Source organism: Rhododendron vialii, chromosome 3a (assembly GCF_030253575.1).
Source record: "Rhododendron vialii isolate Sample 1 chromosome 3a, ASM3025357v1".
In the NCBI taxonomy this organism is placed as follows: Eukaryota; Viridiplantae; Streptophyta; class Magnoliopsida; order Ericales; family Ericaceae; genus Rhododendron; species Rhododendron vialii.
In genome coordinates, this window is record NC_080559.1 from 18,893,538 (window position 1) to 18,910,328 (window position 16,791).

Genomic DNA, 16,791 nt, shown 5'->3' on the forward strand with positions numbered 1-16,791 from the left:
TTTCCTTGGAATTGTTCTCTTAGGCTTCCTCAAACCACCCCAAACACAATGGAGATGCTATCTCCATACCTCATTTTCCTCCTCCTCCTTCAACAATTCACCGCGGTGACTTCCATTGGAGTCAACTATGGAACCATTGCCAATAACCTCCCTCCTCCGGCCCAAGTAGCCCAGTTCATAAAAGACAAAACCATCATCGACCGGGTCAAGATCTTTGACATGAACCCGGACATCATCCGAGGATTCGCCAACACCGGAATCTTACTCTCTGTCACCGTCCCCAACGGTGATATAGCCGCTCTCGCCAACCGCAGGACCGCTCGCCGTTGGGTCGCATCCAATATCAAACCCTTCTACCCGCAGACAAAAATCAATCATATTTTAGTGGGAAACGAAGTCCTCCATTGGGGCGACCAAAACATGATCACTAACCTAGTTCCCGCAATGAGAGCCATTCACAACGCGCTCAAACGCGCTGGGGTCGGGGAAATAAAGGTCACCACCCCACATTCCCTCATCATTTTAGAGAGATCCAACCCGCCTAGTTCGGCCAAGTTTCGAACCGGATGGGACAAGAACATCTTGGCCCCAATGCTACTTTTCCATCGGCAATCCAAATCCCCCTTCATGGTAAACCCGTACCCGTATTTCTCTTGGACCCCCCAGAATGACCGATTTACCCTGTTCCACCGGAACCATGGCATTCATGACGGGCCAGGTGGGAAAGTGTACACCAACATGTACGACTTGTTGTTGGACGCGGTGTTTACGTCCATGCGGAAATTGGGTTTTTTGGACGTGGAGATTGCGGTTGGAGAGGTGGGGTGGCCATCGGCGGGTGATCCGGGCATGACCCAGACCACCGTGGATAATGCACGGTGGCATAACTTAAATATTTTGAAGAAGGCCGGGTCGGGTGTCGGGACGCCCCTGATGCCGGGTCATAGGTTCGAGACGTTTATTTTTGCCCTTTTTAATGAGAATCTCAAACCCGGTTCGAATGCAGAGAGGAATTTCGGGTTGTTTAGGCCGGATTTCTCGCCGGTTTATGACATTGGCATTATGCGTGGACAGGTAAACATAGCATTGAGTTGAGCTAGGCTACCATTGAGTTGCGTGGCCGGTTTATGTTTTTCCAACATAAACATAACGAATTTTAGTACTACCAACTTTTAACTGATACTCATGAAAGAAAAACGGTTGAGAACGAGATGATATACAAGATTAAAAGGAGAATTACTTATAAAAAACTTGTAAGAAAAAATACGGAATTAGAAACAAAAAATAAAGGGAATTTAGTGGGGGAACGTGCTCCCACTAGGCCTACATTATATGTGCCCTTGATTGTGAATGCCGTTCAATTTTTATTTTTATTTTTGAATATTTTCAACACAAAATTATTGTAACTATGTTTAGGTATCGTATTTGAGATCTATAATAACCAATAATGTACATATTAGTCAAATAGATCCCACATTTTTGCAAAAACATCAATTAAAAATCAGATGATATCCAAAACATATCATATCAAAAGGGTAAATATTAGACACATTTTTATCTATTGCTCGGCATCACTTAACATCAATCATCTGCAAAATCGATCAACAAGAGCCCCTAAGCTGGACATAATTTTATTTTATTAGGCTATTTCTTTCAATACTTAATTCATATTTTTCTCTTTTGTTAATTTTGTATCAAATTTTTGTGGATTAATAATTCATCTTGACGAGAAAATTTAAAAAGTAAAAAAATACTAGTACTAAACAATTTTAATTTTAATTTAGAAATGACAAAAATAATACAGAAAATAGTCTGTTTTGAATATATTTTAAAAACTTTTGGTCATAATTACTTATCACTGCATACAGTCAGGTGGTGGTGTTGTGAAGCCTGCGCCGGTGCCGGTGACCGGAAAACAGTGGTGCGTGCCAAAAGCAGAGGCCAGCGACGCGGCGTTGCAGTCCAACATTGACTACGTGTGCAACAACGGAATTAACTGCGGGCCCATTCGGGAAGGCGGGCCGTGCTTCGACCCGAACACAGTCAGGTCCCACGCGGCCTACCTCATGAACTTTTACTACCAGGCTAAGGGCTACCAGAGTTACAACTGTGACTTCTCCGGCACGGGCGTTGTCACCTTCTCCGACCCAAGTAAGTTGTATTCTCATTGAATCCTCCACTTTCCTTTTCCCCCGTTTAATACTTGGTTATAAAATTAGGGTGATAAACGAGTCCGACAGATTGTTGTCGTAAGTTTACTTTTGAAAAGGTGGCGGATTCTATTCTTTGTTATTTAATTGTAGAGAGTCTCCGCAGTTCAATCACAATTGTTTATCTTTGAATTCGATGGTCCAAACTTATAAAAAAATTTTCCGGAAAAGAGGAAAAGTTTTTTTTTTAAATCTCGACCATTAAAAACACCATCCGACGGTCGTGAACACTCCATGGTCCAAACTTTAAAAAACTTTTCCGAGGAAGAGGAAAAGTTTTTTTTTTTTAAAATCTCGACCATTAAAAACACCATCCGATGGTTGTGGACACTCCAATTGCAACTCTGCAGTCCCAACGTGGATTGTAGACAAGCCTAGTGCTTTTGAAAACTTAACCAGATTAAACAATGCAAACTTATTAGTTTTTTTCTATGACGGATCGATCTCAAATGAATTTTAATTTTTTTATGATTAAAAAGGGTAGGAGGGGGCGACCGGCGTAACAATCCCCCTTGGGCGTGACCGTAGGGGCTCCCGACCCGCTGTGGAATGTCCAGTTCGAGCCATAGCTACTGTCCGTAAGGACATACCGTCACTACAGCACCACCTAGGCGCATAGCTAGCACAGGGCTCTCCACACGACCCTCCAGCTCATATATGTAACTAATCAAGCCTAATACAAGTCAATCTTTAAGTAATTTGAAATTTTAAAAGTACATCATAAGCTGAATGAATTGAATTATATCTTGTTTGAACTTAATTAGTAAGGCCCAACTTAGGGTGTAGTTGAAACTTGTAGAAAGAAATGAAAAGGAAGGAAAAGTTTTAAAAATTTCTCTTTTTTTTTTAAACAAAGCCCATATCATTAACAGCCAAAATAGGCTGAAAGCAGCGAATCCATCCTAGAACAGAGATAGGGAATCTACATCAGACCATCACCGAAAGAAAAAAAACTAAGCGCAGGTGACCCAGGGGCAGCTATAAAAACTGCGAAAACTAGTGTCTAGACCTGTGCACGACTCACCGCCACAGAGGGTCGGGACACGAGGGGCCAGCCATCTAAACACTAGCCGCCCCGGCCAGAAAAAAAAAAAGCCCTATCAGAGATAAACTATACAATCCGATGGAAACAGGAGTAATAAACAAACAAGAAAGACAAAACGACCACCATGGATGGAATCCACAAGCACGCTGGCCTCCTCCTGCCGAGAGGAACCACCCGGATCCTACTGGATCTCGAACAGAAGGGGTGGAGAGACATCTCCGGCAAGCCTACACTGGCACGACAGGCTCTGGACACGGAGATCGAAGTACGAATCCCGGGCAGGATCTCCGATCACCGGCAACACGGCGCCGATGGCCGAGAAAACCTCCCTTGCCGATTACTCCCTTTGCTGACGACAAATCATGGCCTAGGGCCACGCCCCGGAGCCTTATTGAGTCACCACCAACTTCCGCTTCAACTACCGCAGCACCACCAAGCAACCGGAACAAGCACCGAACCCCGATTCCGTCCAGCCACCACATAGCACCACACCAGCAAAACGAGAAACAGCAGCAAACAGCACAAAAACCTTATTACCCACCAACACCACCCACCGGATCAGGAAAAACCCGACCGGTACCAATCCGGACTGGGGAAACCAGCCGGAGAAAACCAGAAAAATCTGGCAGAAAAAGACGGAAAAGAAAAAGAAAAACCCCCAAAAACCACCACGCCAACCACCCACCACTGCCACCCCACCACCGCCTCCTGCCGGCCACTACTACCAGAACAGGGGGCCGAGGAGGCGCCGGAGAAGAAAGAGACCACAAGCCTCCGGCCAGGGACTCAACAACCGGAGCTCACTCGAGACCCAACCCAAACAGAGAGGGACCGAATCAGGAAAACAGAGAGGAGAGGAGAGAGGAGGAAAAGGAGAGGAGAGAGACGGGGGAAAGAGCCGGGGGGGGGGGAGGAGGGGAAGGAAGAGGCGGCAGCCCCCTCCCCCGGCCAAAACCAGACAAGGGGATTTTTGGATCTCTGGATAAGGTAGAGAGAGAGACTAGAGAGAGAAAAGAAAATCAATATTTAAAAATAAAATTCTCTTTCACTACATAACCTCCGGAGTAATAGAGCGAAGATTTCAATTTCCTGGCGGGCCATTTTTCCCCTGATTTTCCAATTGAGCCCTTCCATCTTGGAGCCTCATGCCTAAAACGTGGGGGCATAATCGTCTTTACAATGAAAAATGTGCTACTGTTTGGATCTGTTCACGCCATTTTCAAATTACTTTAAGAGGTTTTTGGACTTTGCCAATATTCCATCTGTGTCCCAAAAAAATGGTTTGTTTTTGTCCTTTTCTGGGTGGTATTCCAAAAAAGACCAAGGTTGTTTTCGTCTTTACATTCCCTGATAGCAACAGGCGTACAGGAGACCCCATCTCACTTTTCTCTCTCCTCTCTCTCTCTACCCGCTTTTTCCCCTCTTTCAGAAGAACTCTCTCTCTCCGCTACAGCTCTGCCTTGTTTGGGTTGTCATCGTCAACGGCTTCTCATCGTCAACGACGGCGACGACTGCAAAATCGAACGCGACGGTGGTGGAAACGAACAACTCGACGGCGGCAGCGGCAGCAAAATCATTTAGGTTTTTCGATTTGGTGTCGGCGTCATCTTTTGGGTGTTTCGATCTCAGAACAGAACAGCTCTACCTGTTTGGGTTTCCGATTGAGTTTTCTGATTGTCGTTTGGGTGGTTTGGCTTGATTTTCGATTGGGTTTTGTTGGGTGGGTTCCGATTTGGTTTTTATTGAGTCTCCTGGAGATGATTTTATGAGAGGTGCGCCCCAAAAACCTTAACCCCCCTTTTCCCCTCTTCCTTCCCTCTGCGAAATTGAGAGACAGAAGAACGCTATTTCAAAACCCTAAGCGAGAGGTGCGAGATCAACTTCGATTTGGTATATAAACTTCATATATAAACTTCGATTGATGCACCCATATTGTTTTAGGACCCATTGATTGATGCACCCATATTGTTTAATTTAAGATGGGTTCGTATATAAACTTCGATTTCTGCATTTTAAATTTATTAATTGGTGCATTCATGTTGTTTTGGTATCGATTGTGGTTCTGTATATCTTCTTCCATTTGCCCAACTTAGAGAGAGAAACAGCCATTTTGAAACCCTAACTGAGAGGTGAGAGATCCGTGATGAAATTGTCGATTCGCTTTCGATAAAGAGAAGTAGAGAGAGTACTAGTTCCTTGTTTTGAACGATTGCACAGAGGTCTCTTTTTAAAATTTCTTGGGGTAACCTTTTCTTTTTCTCTTTATCGTTACGAAATCATATATAAGGGTTGTTTTATGACCCATTGATTGATGCATGCATATTGTTTTGTTTGGGATGGGTTCGTATATAAAGTTTTTATTTCTGTCATCTTAATTTCTTAATTTGTGTATTAATGTTATTCTGGTATCGATTGTGGTTATGTAGTTAATTTACCTTGAGAGGGAGAGAGAGAGAAAGAAAGATAGAGGTATATAAATTGATTCCATATTAATTTAACAGATTACTTTTAATCACTTGTGTATGTAATTTGTGGAATCTTATTTGGAAAATTATCAGAGGTGCGGTTGTTTGAAAACCCCTTTTAAGAGCTTCTGTCAATGTGAAAGAGCGCTTTGGGTGGCCTTATATATATATTCTTATCGATTTGATGGTTAGGGAAACATTAGATTCCATGTCGATTTAAATTTTTAATATCAAGGAAAAAATTCTAAGGTTTCGGTTTTTTGAAAGTCCTTTTTTCCTATATTTATTTTTGGCTTTTCCGTTGGGGTTAAAAGATTCGACAGATGTTTATATCTCTTTGTTCTGCTATTTCTTTTGCTGAAATGTTTTAAACCAATGACACAATCATGGTGCACCTGTTTGGAGTTCTCTAGTAAAACTAACTTAATGCTTGTTGCGTAGTCTATGCCTCCTGCATATGAACAATTCTTTGAAGGCTATGGTAAAAGCATTTGAACCCTGGGTTCTGCTTAGAGATGCACCCAAACTTTGGCCAGTGTTTGTCGTGGATAGCCACTTCTGTGATGGACGGGAAAAGTTTTAGGGAGATCACCACCTTCATCCTGGATACAAAGTACTATTTGCTTATGAACCAAAATCAATCTTCGATGTAATTATTCATAATGAAAACCTAGACCGAGCTCGTTATTAGTGGCCAACATGTTCTGAAGGCTTGATAAATATGTACCTCGCATCTGGTAAGTGTTCTTGAACTTCCATTCTGAGGCCACCTAGGACAAAGTACGAAATAAAGTTTGACTAAATGTTAAGTATTTAGGTTTCCAGGCAGAAATGCAATGATGTCTAGATTTCCTTACTTTTTCAGAGGTAAATGGTAACTTAGTCCTTATGCGTCTTTCGTATCAATTCAATATGCATCATTAATTCGATTTGTCTTTCGTTTTGGTCTTCTTTAAGTTTACAGATGGCGGCTTATTTGGCATTTTAAACAGACAGAGACATATTTTTTGGAGGTTACAGCAATGTACATTTTCAATAGAATTTCTTACTGTTCTATTTTATCTAAGCATTTTCTTCTACACTGGCTGCTGTTCATGGATTGTGCATAGCAAGGTCTCCCTAATGCATGTGATTTCTTCCATTTTCATAAATAAATAAAAAAGCTTGTGTTTCGTTTATTTTTTTGTTCCGTTGAATTTTGCATCTCTGCAGAGAAAATAATACTATCTTGGTCTTATCTCCATGCAGAACTTTGTCCCTTAATTTTAAGATTGATGCTTCAACATGTACTCCATTGATGCATCTAAATATGCTTAGGAGGAGTCATTGTAATAGTTGGATGGTTGGATTATGATGAATATTTTATTTATCCCAATTGAATTTAGACCAACGAACATGACCAAACGTGCGTAGCACGCTATTAAGATCCTAGTGATTTCTAAAGTAAGACTATTTAATTTTCTCTCCGATTTCTTATTAATTTTTCCTCAAATTTTTTTTATTTTTTATTTTCACTTTCTTTCCCCAAGTTTAAAATAGAGCCTTTAGGTATGCCTTTTTCCCTCCCCCCATTTTATTACTCATTTTTTTATTATAGGAACTTTAAGATACATGTCAGATTTATTAATAGTTTTTGTTTGTGATGTTTGAGTGCAGGTTATGGTGCGTGTAAATATCCAACCGCCGGAAGTTGAGCAGATGTATGTATGCTGGCAGTAGGAAAAAAACGTACGAAATACTTCATCGGAGTGGGGATTAATTTACTAATTTACTCCATTTGTTGAAAAGGTTTTTTTTTTTTTGTTGGCTTTTTGAACCTGGAAGTCCTTGAAATTAAGGTCCATTAACAAATTAATGTACTTCCCACTATCCATGATCGTTGTAAATTAAGGTTAATGCTAACCATTTTAAATTTCCATATGCTGTTCGGTTCAGGATCAAAGACGAGTCTTCCAATTAATTAGGCCACTAAATCTCTATGGGATTAGAATCATAAACAGGGTATATAATATATGGATCCTCCACACTCCATGAAAATGATTAGGTCAGTCTATAGTTTTTTGAAAAATATTGTACAATTTAATGCCAGAGAAATTTTCCCCTTCCTCTTAGTTTTTTTTTTTTGAAAATTATTTATGACTGGTTTTGTAATTTATTGTTTTTGGATTTTTGAGTTTTTTCTTGGATATTTTAAAAAATAATTGAGTAAAAAATTTACTTTTTCTATTTGTCTCGTCAAGACAAATCAATAAATCACAAAAGTTTAATGTAAGAGTTCGATTGGATGCAGCCATAGCTGTCCTCCATAACTTATCCACTTAGATAAGGAGCTAATTCGATAGTTGTGGGCTTCCCGACTGGTGCGCGCTCGGGAGTCCTCACTCGGATTTTTGAGATGGATGATCTGAGAAATCGAGAACTCGTTTGAAAAAGCTTTTGATCTAGCAAAAAACGTCAAGACTTTGAGTTCGGGAGCCACATTACGAATGGGGAAGGTTATGTTGAAAAAACACCCCACTCGCCTGGTAAAATCGGTTTCTACTAGACGTTTTCAAAGGGAAAAAATTTCATATATCTTTTGGAAAATGGAACTCTTTAATAAACAAATAAGCGGGGAAGGGACATGGGAAAATATATCACGTTGGCGTGCACGAGGTGCCATTTGTATAGGGGTGATAAGAGCATGATATCATGGAATGAAGGTAACTAAACAGCAGACTATCCAAATCAGAACCATTATCACACGGCTTATCACAAAATCGCGCACGGTCTTGTGATATGCCGTGCGGTCTACCTATTCTGTTGTTAGACTGTTATCAGTACTCAAAGCAGCGCTCGGTGTTCTAGATATCCCGTGCGTAACTCCTTATAGACACCAGAGAATATCCAGCCACTGATCCGTTTCAGAATAGTACCATTTTTCCTTAAGCCACGTACAAAAAATAAGCTTTTGAGATGTTTAACTGTTCGAGATAAGCAAAATAACTTCGTTTAAGAAATAAGACGTGGCCTGTAGATATGGTCATATTCTGAAGTTACTGATGACAATATTTTAGCAATATGAACAGGCCTGATGAAGGATGGCTATGATCCAGACAGTTTAACAAATAAACAAGAATTGATAAAAGACCGTGCGTTTGGATACGCTACACTGTGCGACACATCAAAACGCTGCACAGTATGGTGTACGCAACACAGTGACTGTTTTTGTTTTTGAAAATAGCTTTTAAGCCAATATTTTATCAAAAGGAGGTGAGTTTAACTACATAAAAGTTCCCTCAGGGTCAGGATTGAACCTAACCCAAGGAAAGTTGGTTTTTACCTTTGATCTTGAGCTTGGATGAGGACGGATGATGGTGGATGGACGTTGGTACGGTCGGTTGAGAAAAGAGAGGTGTGGATGTGCGTGGTGGATGGGTATGTCGGGACCTTAAAGTGAGTAAAAAGGACTCATTTTAATGGTGAGGAGAAAAATGGAGGACTTTTGAAAAGAAGTAGCCCATAGAATGTTTTTTAGAGCAAACTTTCTCAAGACTTGAAAGTGAGTGTGAAAGCATGATGAGAGAGAAAGAGGGTTCAAGGCCCCATTCTCTTGAGTGGAGGGGTGTATTTATAGGCAAAAGCCAAGGATTTTGAATTCAAATGGTGGAGGTATTTTCTGGGCTGGCCAGAAGTTCTTTTTCAGCTTAGCCAACTTGTAGTTGTGGCTCAAGTGGGCGTGGCCGACAGCTAGCTGAGCCAGTTAGAACTTTATCCAAAATTCAGTGTTGGTTGACCTCATAACCTTGTGCGGTTTAATGAAATTCATTATGCCGTGCGGTGTAGAGATGTGCCATGCAGTACTAAGAGTCCAGTTCTAGGCCTTTGGGCTTGTTTGGTTGGGCTTTTGGGCAGAGGAAGTCCTTTATCGAAGCTCTTGAAGGTATTGTTTTCTTTATTTCATCATCGGGATGTTCAAAGACCCTCCGAGGTCCGGATTGGGGTGTCCACAGTAATCCCTTTTTAACGTAACTCGGACACCATTGCTTGGTGCGAGTGACGCTTAAAGAATAGGCATCCCAATCCGTTGCTCTAAGATCTTTAAACGGAGACAAAATCAAATGAAAATCGAAATGCAAGCAAATGATGATGGCGGTCGCGCTCGTGGAGCTGCCTACGTACCCTGTGTGCAGGGATCAGACCAACGTAGTTCAATCGGGACAATGCAATTCTTGAGAAGATTGAGTGCTTGTAGTATCATGTGTCGAAAAACAAATGCAAATAACTATGTGTGTGCACTGTAGGGAGGTATTCCCGAGCAGATACATTTAGTTGCCAAACACGTGATGTTTAGGAACACGTGGTAAATACGACCAGACTTATCGCCGAGCAGTTCGGTGAACAGTGATATGAGAAGTCATGGCTATAAATAGACTGTTCGGTTATGATACAGCCGAACAGATGATGTAAAGAACCTAGCACGTGATACGAGTGATCACGGGTTGAAAGCAATGCAATCAATATCCAAATAAATGGTACGTGGGACCATAGTTTGAAAATAGACAGGACAGTCATCATGTTAAACAAGTGTTCGGCAATATGGACCAGTGACATGAGAAGTCAATGGTCCAGAAAGGTTGTACGGGCTCAAGGACCAGTTACATATGAGGTAGTTGGTCCAAGCCGTCTGTTCGGCCATGAGACGGCCGAACAAAGGTAGAGCTCCAATCGAGAGTAGGAGCAGAGGGAATACTCTGGAAGATTCCAGAATAGTCATGTCTCATATAGGGATAAAGATCCCAAGAATATAGGATCTGAGAAAGATACCCAACGAGTATGGGATGTTCGGCTCTTAAAGGAAAAGAATCCTAAAAGGACTCTTTTCCATAAACTGATAAAGGAAACGAGACTCCTTGATATCCTGGGTTTCCTATACGAGTTAGGAATCCTATGGCAATAAGGATGCTTGGACAGCAAGCATCCATAAATCTATAAATATGAGGAAAACCTAGAGGTGAGAGGTACGCAATACTGCATTATTATTGCTTTCCTACTGATAATTAGGGCTGAGTTTTCTAGTACGTGATACTAACAAAAGCATCGGAGGGCCTTTGCCACGAGAGGCAAAGGTGCACTCACCCCCTGTCTATTTTGCAGATTAGGGTTCAGACGTCGAGCTAGGGTTCCGGTGAAGAGGCACGAATAAGCCGTTGCAATCCAGTTGATCCGAAGCGTCAATTGTTTTCATCCCCCTACAATTGGCGCCGTCTGTGGGAAACGAAAGAATTCCCTTTTGAAATACGACCATGGTGGAAGTAACTCCAGCAACGCCGCATGAACCAAAAGATGTGTTAGATGAGGGAAGGGACAAATCACCACCTGGGGCTCCGAGAAAGCCCCAGGGTGGGCACAGAAGGAACACGAGTAAGGACCGCCCCCTTACCGTGCATCATAACTCCAAAAATAGAGGAGATGGAGAGACGGCTTCGAGATCCACGAGAAGGAGTAAATCCCATCAAAGGGATGAATCGATCGCGCACTCCAGGAGTGTGCACCATAGTGACGACGTTCTTGATAGGAAGAGGCAAGAAGTCGAGGAGTATGCTCGTCTGATTAAAAAACGAGAGCATGAGATCAGAGAATTGGAAAGAATTAGGGATCATCCGGAGGATTCTGGCCTGTCTCTAAGAAATTCTAGAGGCAATAGGTATGCTGTGGTACCATACAGAAAAGCTCCTTCACGAGGAAGAAGGAGCAGAAGCGGGAGCAGAAGTCCTGTTAGAGGGCGTCATGAAGTTTCTCCACGAAAAAGGGGAAGAAAAAGTAGAAGCCGAACACCGGAGAGAAGGACTTCTTCACGAAAAAGGAAGAGCAGAGACCGGAGTTCTACCCCCGAGGAAGAGGACACGAGAAAGCATCATCGAGACAGGTACGAGAGACCTGATGCTGATTGGGTCAAGACCTCGGCCCATAAGTCAAAGGAGCAAGAGGATGGGACAGTAACTGCACGAGAAGCAGCACGCAAGGCCCTGAGTAATATTGCAGCCTCCCCCTTTACAAGGAGGCTACAAGAAGCAAGGTTGCCGAGCAGAGTGAAGCACGGTGCATTCGTACTTTACGAGACAAATACGGATCCCGTAGCTCACATACAACATTACCAACAGGCCATGTTTATGCATGAGGGGGATGATTCCATCTTGTGCAAGATGTTTCCCTCCAGTCTTGGCAAGGTGGCTTTATCCTGGTTTCATAAGTTGGCCCCACGATCCATACGAGGATGGAGGCAGTTGGCGGAGGAATTCACTGCTCGGTTTTTAACAAGCAGAAAGGCCCCAAAGACTTTTGAGAGTCTTTCTACCATGAAGCAGGAGGAGAACGAGCAGATCAGGGATTATGCAAAGAAGTACTGGGAAACTTTCAACGAGATTGAAAGTTGCAGTGAAGAGTATGCAATTGCTACGTTCAAAACTGGTTTTCCTGTTCGGGGAGAGCTGCGCCGTTCATTGAATAAACATCCAGTAGCCACCTTGGCTAAATTGATGGAACGGATAGAGCAACACGCCAGAATGGAGGATGACATACTCCGTGAGGATGGCAGGACGGTTGCCGAACAGCAGCAGACACCTGCCAAAAAGGTGGATAAGCCTGAACCCAAGTCTTACAAAGACAGAAGGGAGTACGGACAGGCTAAGAAAGAGCCATACAAAGACAAGCAAGCTCCTGACCCCAAGTCCTTCTTCTCTATCACTACGGTTTGGAAGGAGCCAATATACAGGATTCTTTATCGAATAAAGAATCAGCCATATTTTAAATGGCCCCCAAGTCTAGGTGGAGATAAAGATGCAAAACGTGCTACGAATCAGCACTGCAGTTATCACAAGGATTGGGGCCATATGACCGAGGATTGTGAGGTATACAAGAGGCACCTTGATGATTTGGTCTCTCGAGGCTATCTCAAGGAGTTTATCCAGGAGGACCCTAAAGAGAAAGGGAAGGTCATGGAACTGGGTTACGAGCAACACCCTAAAGGCGTGATCCATATGATACATGGGTTGGCTGCACCTTATACGAGGAGTGAGGTGAGGCTGTTGCAAAGACAGGTCAAGCATGATCAGCACGTGATGCGGTTGGGAAACAAGAGAGGGCGAGAGACTAATGCATGCAACGAGAGCATGGCATTCAGTGACGATGACTTGGCGGAGGTCCAAATACCCCACAATGATGCATTGGTCGTAACCCTACGAGTTGGGGAATACGACATCGAAAGAATTCTAGTGGACTCGGGGAGCTGTACAGAGGTGTTGTACTATGATGCATTCAAGAAGCTGGGCCTGGCCCAATCGGACTTGGAACAATCAACAACACCTCTAATTGGGTTCGGTGCAGGAGCAGTTTGGCCCCTGGGAAGGGTGACTCTACCTGTTCGGGCTGGATCAGTAGTGTTAAGAACAGACTTTTTGGTAGTCGATGTCCCATCTTCCTATAACGCGATTATAGGGAGGACGTGGTTGCACAAAATGAGAGCAGTCTCCTCGACTTATCACCAGATGGTGAAATTTCCAGGATCAAATGGGATTGAAGTCCTTAAAGGAAACCAGAAGGTGGCACAGCAATGCTTGATTTCCATCATCAAAACAGCCCCGAAGGTCCACCATGTTCACACACTAGAAGTACCAGATCAACCAATCATCGAGGATGTTGGGAGAAGCCCGGCTGAAAAAGTGGTTGAGTGCCTGGAGAAGATTCAGATCAACGAGATTGATCCTGAAAGATATTTTTTGATTGGGAAATCATTATCAGCAAACGAAAAGGCTGAGTCAATAAGATTTCTAAAGGAATATATTGATGTTTTTGCATGGGTGCCAGAGGAAATGCCAGGGGTGGATGCAGACGTGATCTGTCATCATTTAAACATTGACCCTCAACACAAGCCGATCATTCAGAAAAAACGAAGGGCTGCCGCGCAGCATGTAGATGCAGTGATTGAAGAGGTCGATCGTTTATTAGAGGCCAAGGCAATACGTGAAGTCTATTACCCAGAGTGGTTATCCAACACTGTTGTGGTAAAGAAGAAGAACGGAAAGTGGCGTGTCTGCGTGGACTTCACAGACTTGAACAAAGCATGTCCTAAGGACAGTTTTCCTTTGCCTAGGATTGACCAATTGGTTGATGCAACATCTGGCTACGAGCGAATGAGTTTTCTCGATGCATATCGAGGATATCATCAGATTGCTATGTTCGAACCTGATCAAGAGAAGACTTCGTTCATCACACCACGAGGGTTATACTGTTACAGTGTCATGCCGTTTGGGCTGAGGAATGCTGGGGCTACATACCAAAGACTTGCAACCATTATGTTCAAGAAGCTCATCGGGAAGACTTTGGAAGTTTACATAGATGATATGGTGGTAAAGAGTCGAGAAAAGGGAGGGCATATTTCTGATCTAAAGGAAGTGTTCGAAATCCTGAGGAAGTATAAATTAAAGCTCAACGCCTCGAAGTGTGCGTTTGGAGTTGGCTCAGGAAAATTCCTGGGTCATTTGGTAACTTTGAGAGGGATAGAGGCAAATCCCGATCAGATTGATGCCTTACAAAGATTACAGAGTCCCAAAACTACCAAGGAAGTCCAAAGGCTGACTGGGATGGCAGCAGCACTTAACAGATTCATCAGCAGGTCAAGCGACAAATGCAGACCCTTTTTTCAGTTATTGAAAAAAAGGGAGGGATTTGAATGGGGAGCAGAATGTGAACAAGCTTTCCAGGACCTGAAGAAGTACCTGGCCGAGCCCCCACTGTTGTCAACTCCACAGCCTGGTGAGTCTTTAATTCTGTACTTAGCTGTTTCCGAGCATGCAGTAAGTGCAGTCTTGTTGAAGGACTTGGGGATCGAACAAATCCCCATCTATTATGTTAGCAAGACGTTGTTGAATGCAGAGACGAGATATCTGCCTTTAGAAAAACTTGTCCTGGCAATTAGGACAGCAACCAGGAAATTGCCACACTACTTCCAAAGCCATAAGGTTGTGGTTTATACTGAGTATCCATTAAAATCACTGCTTCGAAAGGCAGATTTCTCGGGACGGATCTCGACATGGTCCGTAGAGTTAAGTCAGTATGATCTCGAGTATCAGCCATGTACAGCAATTAAAGGCCAGGTATTGGCTGATTTTGTGGCAGAGTTTTCCCCCACTGTTGCTCCTTTGCCTCCTACGAGAAAGGAACAGGCAGCTAAGACATCATCCTTGAAGGATCAACCCGTAGCCGAACAGGATCCCAAAGAATGGAAGTTATTCGTTGATGGATCAGCGTGCAATACTGGTTCTGGAATTGGAGTTGTCCTCTTTCCTCCTCAAGGAGTTCTCATTGAACTCTCTGTTCGGCTTGGATTCAGTGCATCGAATAATGTGGCTGAATATGAAGCACTCTTGGCTGGGTTAAGAAGTGCGAAGACCCTTAAAGCAGAACGGGTCAGGGTGTATTGTGATTCCCAGCTTGTTGTGAATCAACTGTCCGGAGAGTACGAGACTCGGAATGAAAAGATGGTAGCCTACGTGCAGGCAGCAAAAGACTTGCTTGATACCTTCGAGAGGGTATATATTGAGCAAATAAGTTCTGGACAGAATGCTCATGCAGACTCTTTAGCTTGGTTGGCTGCAGCAGTACCAACAGAGTTTAAAAGAAGGGTGGCAGTAGAATACCTCAATGAGCCGAGCATTGGGAGGAGTGTAGACTTGGTCTTGGACGTGAACCAAGGACCAAGTTGGATGGACCCAATAATGGAGTTCTTACGAGACGAGATACTCCCTTCTGATAAAAAGGAGGCCCACAAGATAAGAGTCAAATCTGCTAGGTTTTGGCTGTCCCCAGAGGGTAAGTTGTATAGGAAATCCTTTACGGGTCCCTATTTGCTATGCGTACATCCTGAGATGGTACAGAAGTTCCTTCATGAAATCCACGAGGGAACATGTGGGAGCCATGCTGGAGGCAGATCTATTGCCCACCGAGCAATTACTCAAGGCTACTGGTGGCCACACATGCAAGAAGATGCAAAGGTGTATGTAAAGATTTGTGAGAAATGTCAAAAGTTCTCACCAATGATTCGAACACCCGCCGAAGATCTGGTGCCATTAACAAGTCCCTGGCCTTTTGCTCAATGGGGGATGGATATCGTGGGTCCATTGCACAAAGCAACTGGGAATCGAAAATTCCTGCTTGTTGCAACTGACTATTTTACAAAGTGGATTGAGGCAGAACCACTGGCCAAAATCACTGAGCCTATGATAGAAGGGTTCGTGTGGAAAAGCATCATCACTCGTTTTGGGGTTCCTTATTCATTGATTACAGACAATGGATCCCAATTTCAGAAGAAATTCAAGACTTTTTGTGCCCAATATGGAATAAGAAATTTTTATTCCACCCCAGCCTACCCTCAGAGTAATGGGCAAGCAGAGGCATCCAATAAAACTATCCTAGATGGGATAAAGAAGAGGTTGGACAAAGCAAAGGGAAAATGGCCTGATGAGTTACCGTTAGTTTTGTGGGCTCACCGAACAACGCCTAGGAGGTCTACGGGAGAGACCCCCTATTCGTTGGCATTTGGAACAGAGGCTGTTATACCTCTGGAAGTGGGTCTGCCGACCAACAGGACAGCTTTGGTTGAGAGTGGAGGCAATGACAGGGCCCTTCAAATCGAGCTTGACCTTGCCGAGGAGAGGAGAGAAAAAGCCTTGGTACATCTTGCTTCTTACCAAGAACAGCTGATGAAAAGCTACAACAAGCATGTTCACCCTCGAGAATTTGGTGTTGGGGACCTTGTGCTACGAAAAGTGCTCGGCAACACCAAGGTGGCTAACGAAGGCAAGCTGGGGGCCAACTGGGAGGGCCCATATAGAGTAACTGAGATTATAGGCATAGGAGCCTATCGATTGGCAGATTTGGATGGTGATCCAATTCCAAGGCCTTGGAATGTTCATAATTTACGAAAGTTCTTTGTTTAGAAGTATTAAATCCTGTTTTGGATTTACACTACGTGATTGTGTGGGAATTACGAATATAATTCCTTTGTTCTAGTTTTGATTATTTTTTAAAACAA

General features: G+C 43.2%; 1 protein-coding gene across 1 annotated transcript; it reads left to right on the forward strand.

Moving 5' to 3' along the window:
- Positions 1–7,706, forward strand: LOC131319492 (glucan endo-1,3-beta-glucosidase-like). Its single transcript, XM_058349753.1, has 3 exons — positions 1–1,074; positions 1,869–2,151; positions 7,377–7,706. The coding sequence occupies exons 1-3, from the start codon at positions 49–51 to the stop codon at positions 7,412–7,414; spliced, it is 1,347 nt and encodes a 448-aa protein (XP_058205736.1). The 5' UTR covers positions 1–48; the 3' UTR covers positions 7,415–7,706.
- Positions 7,707–16,791: the final 9,085 nt, after the last annotated feature.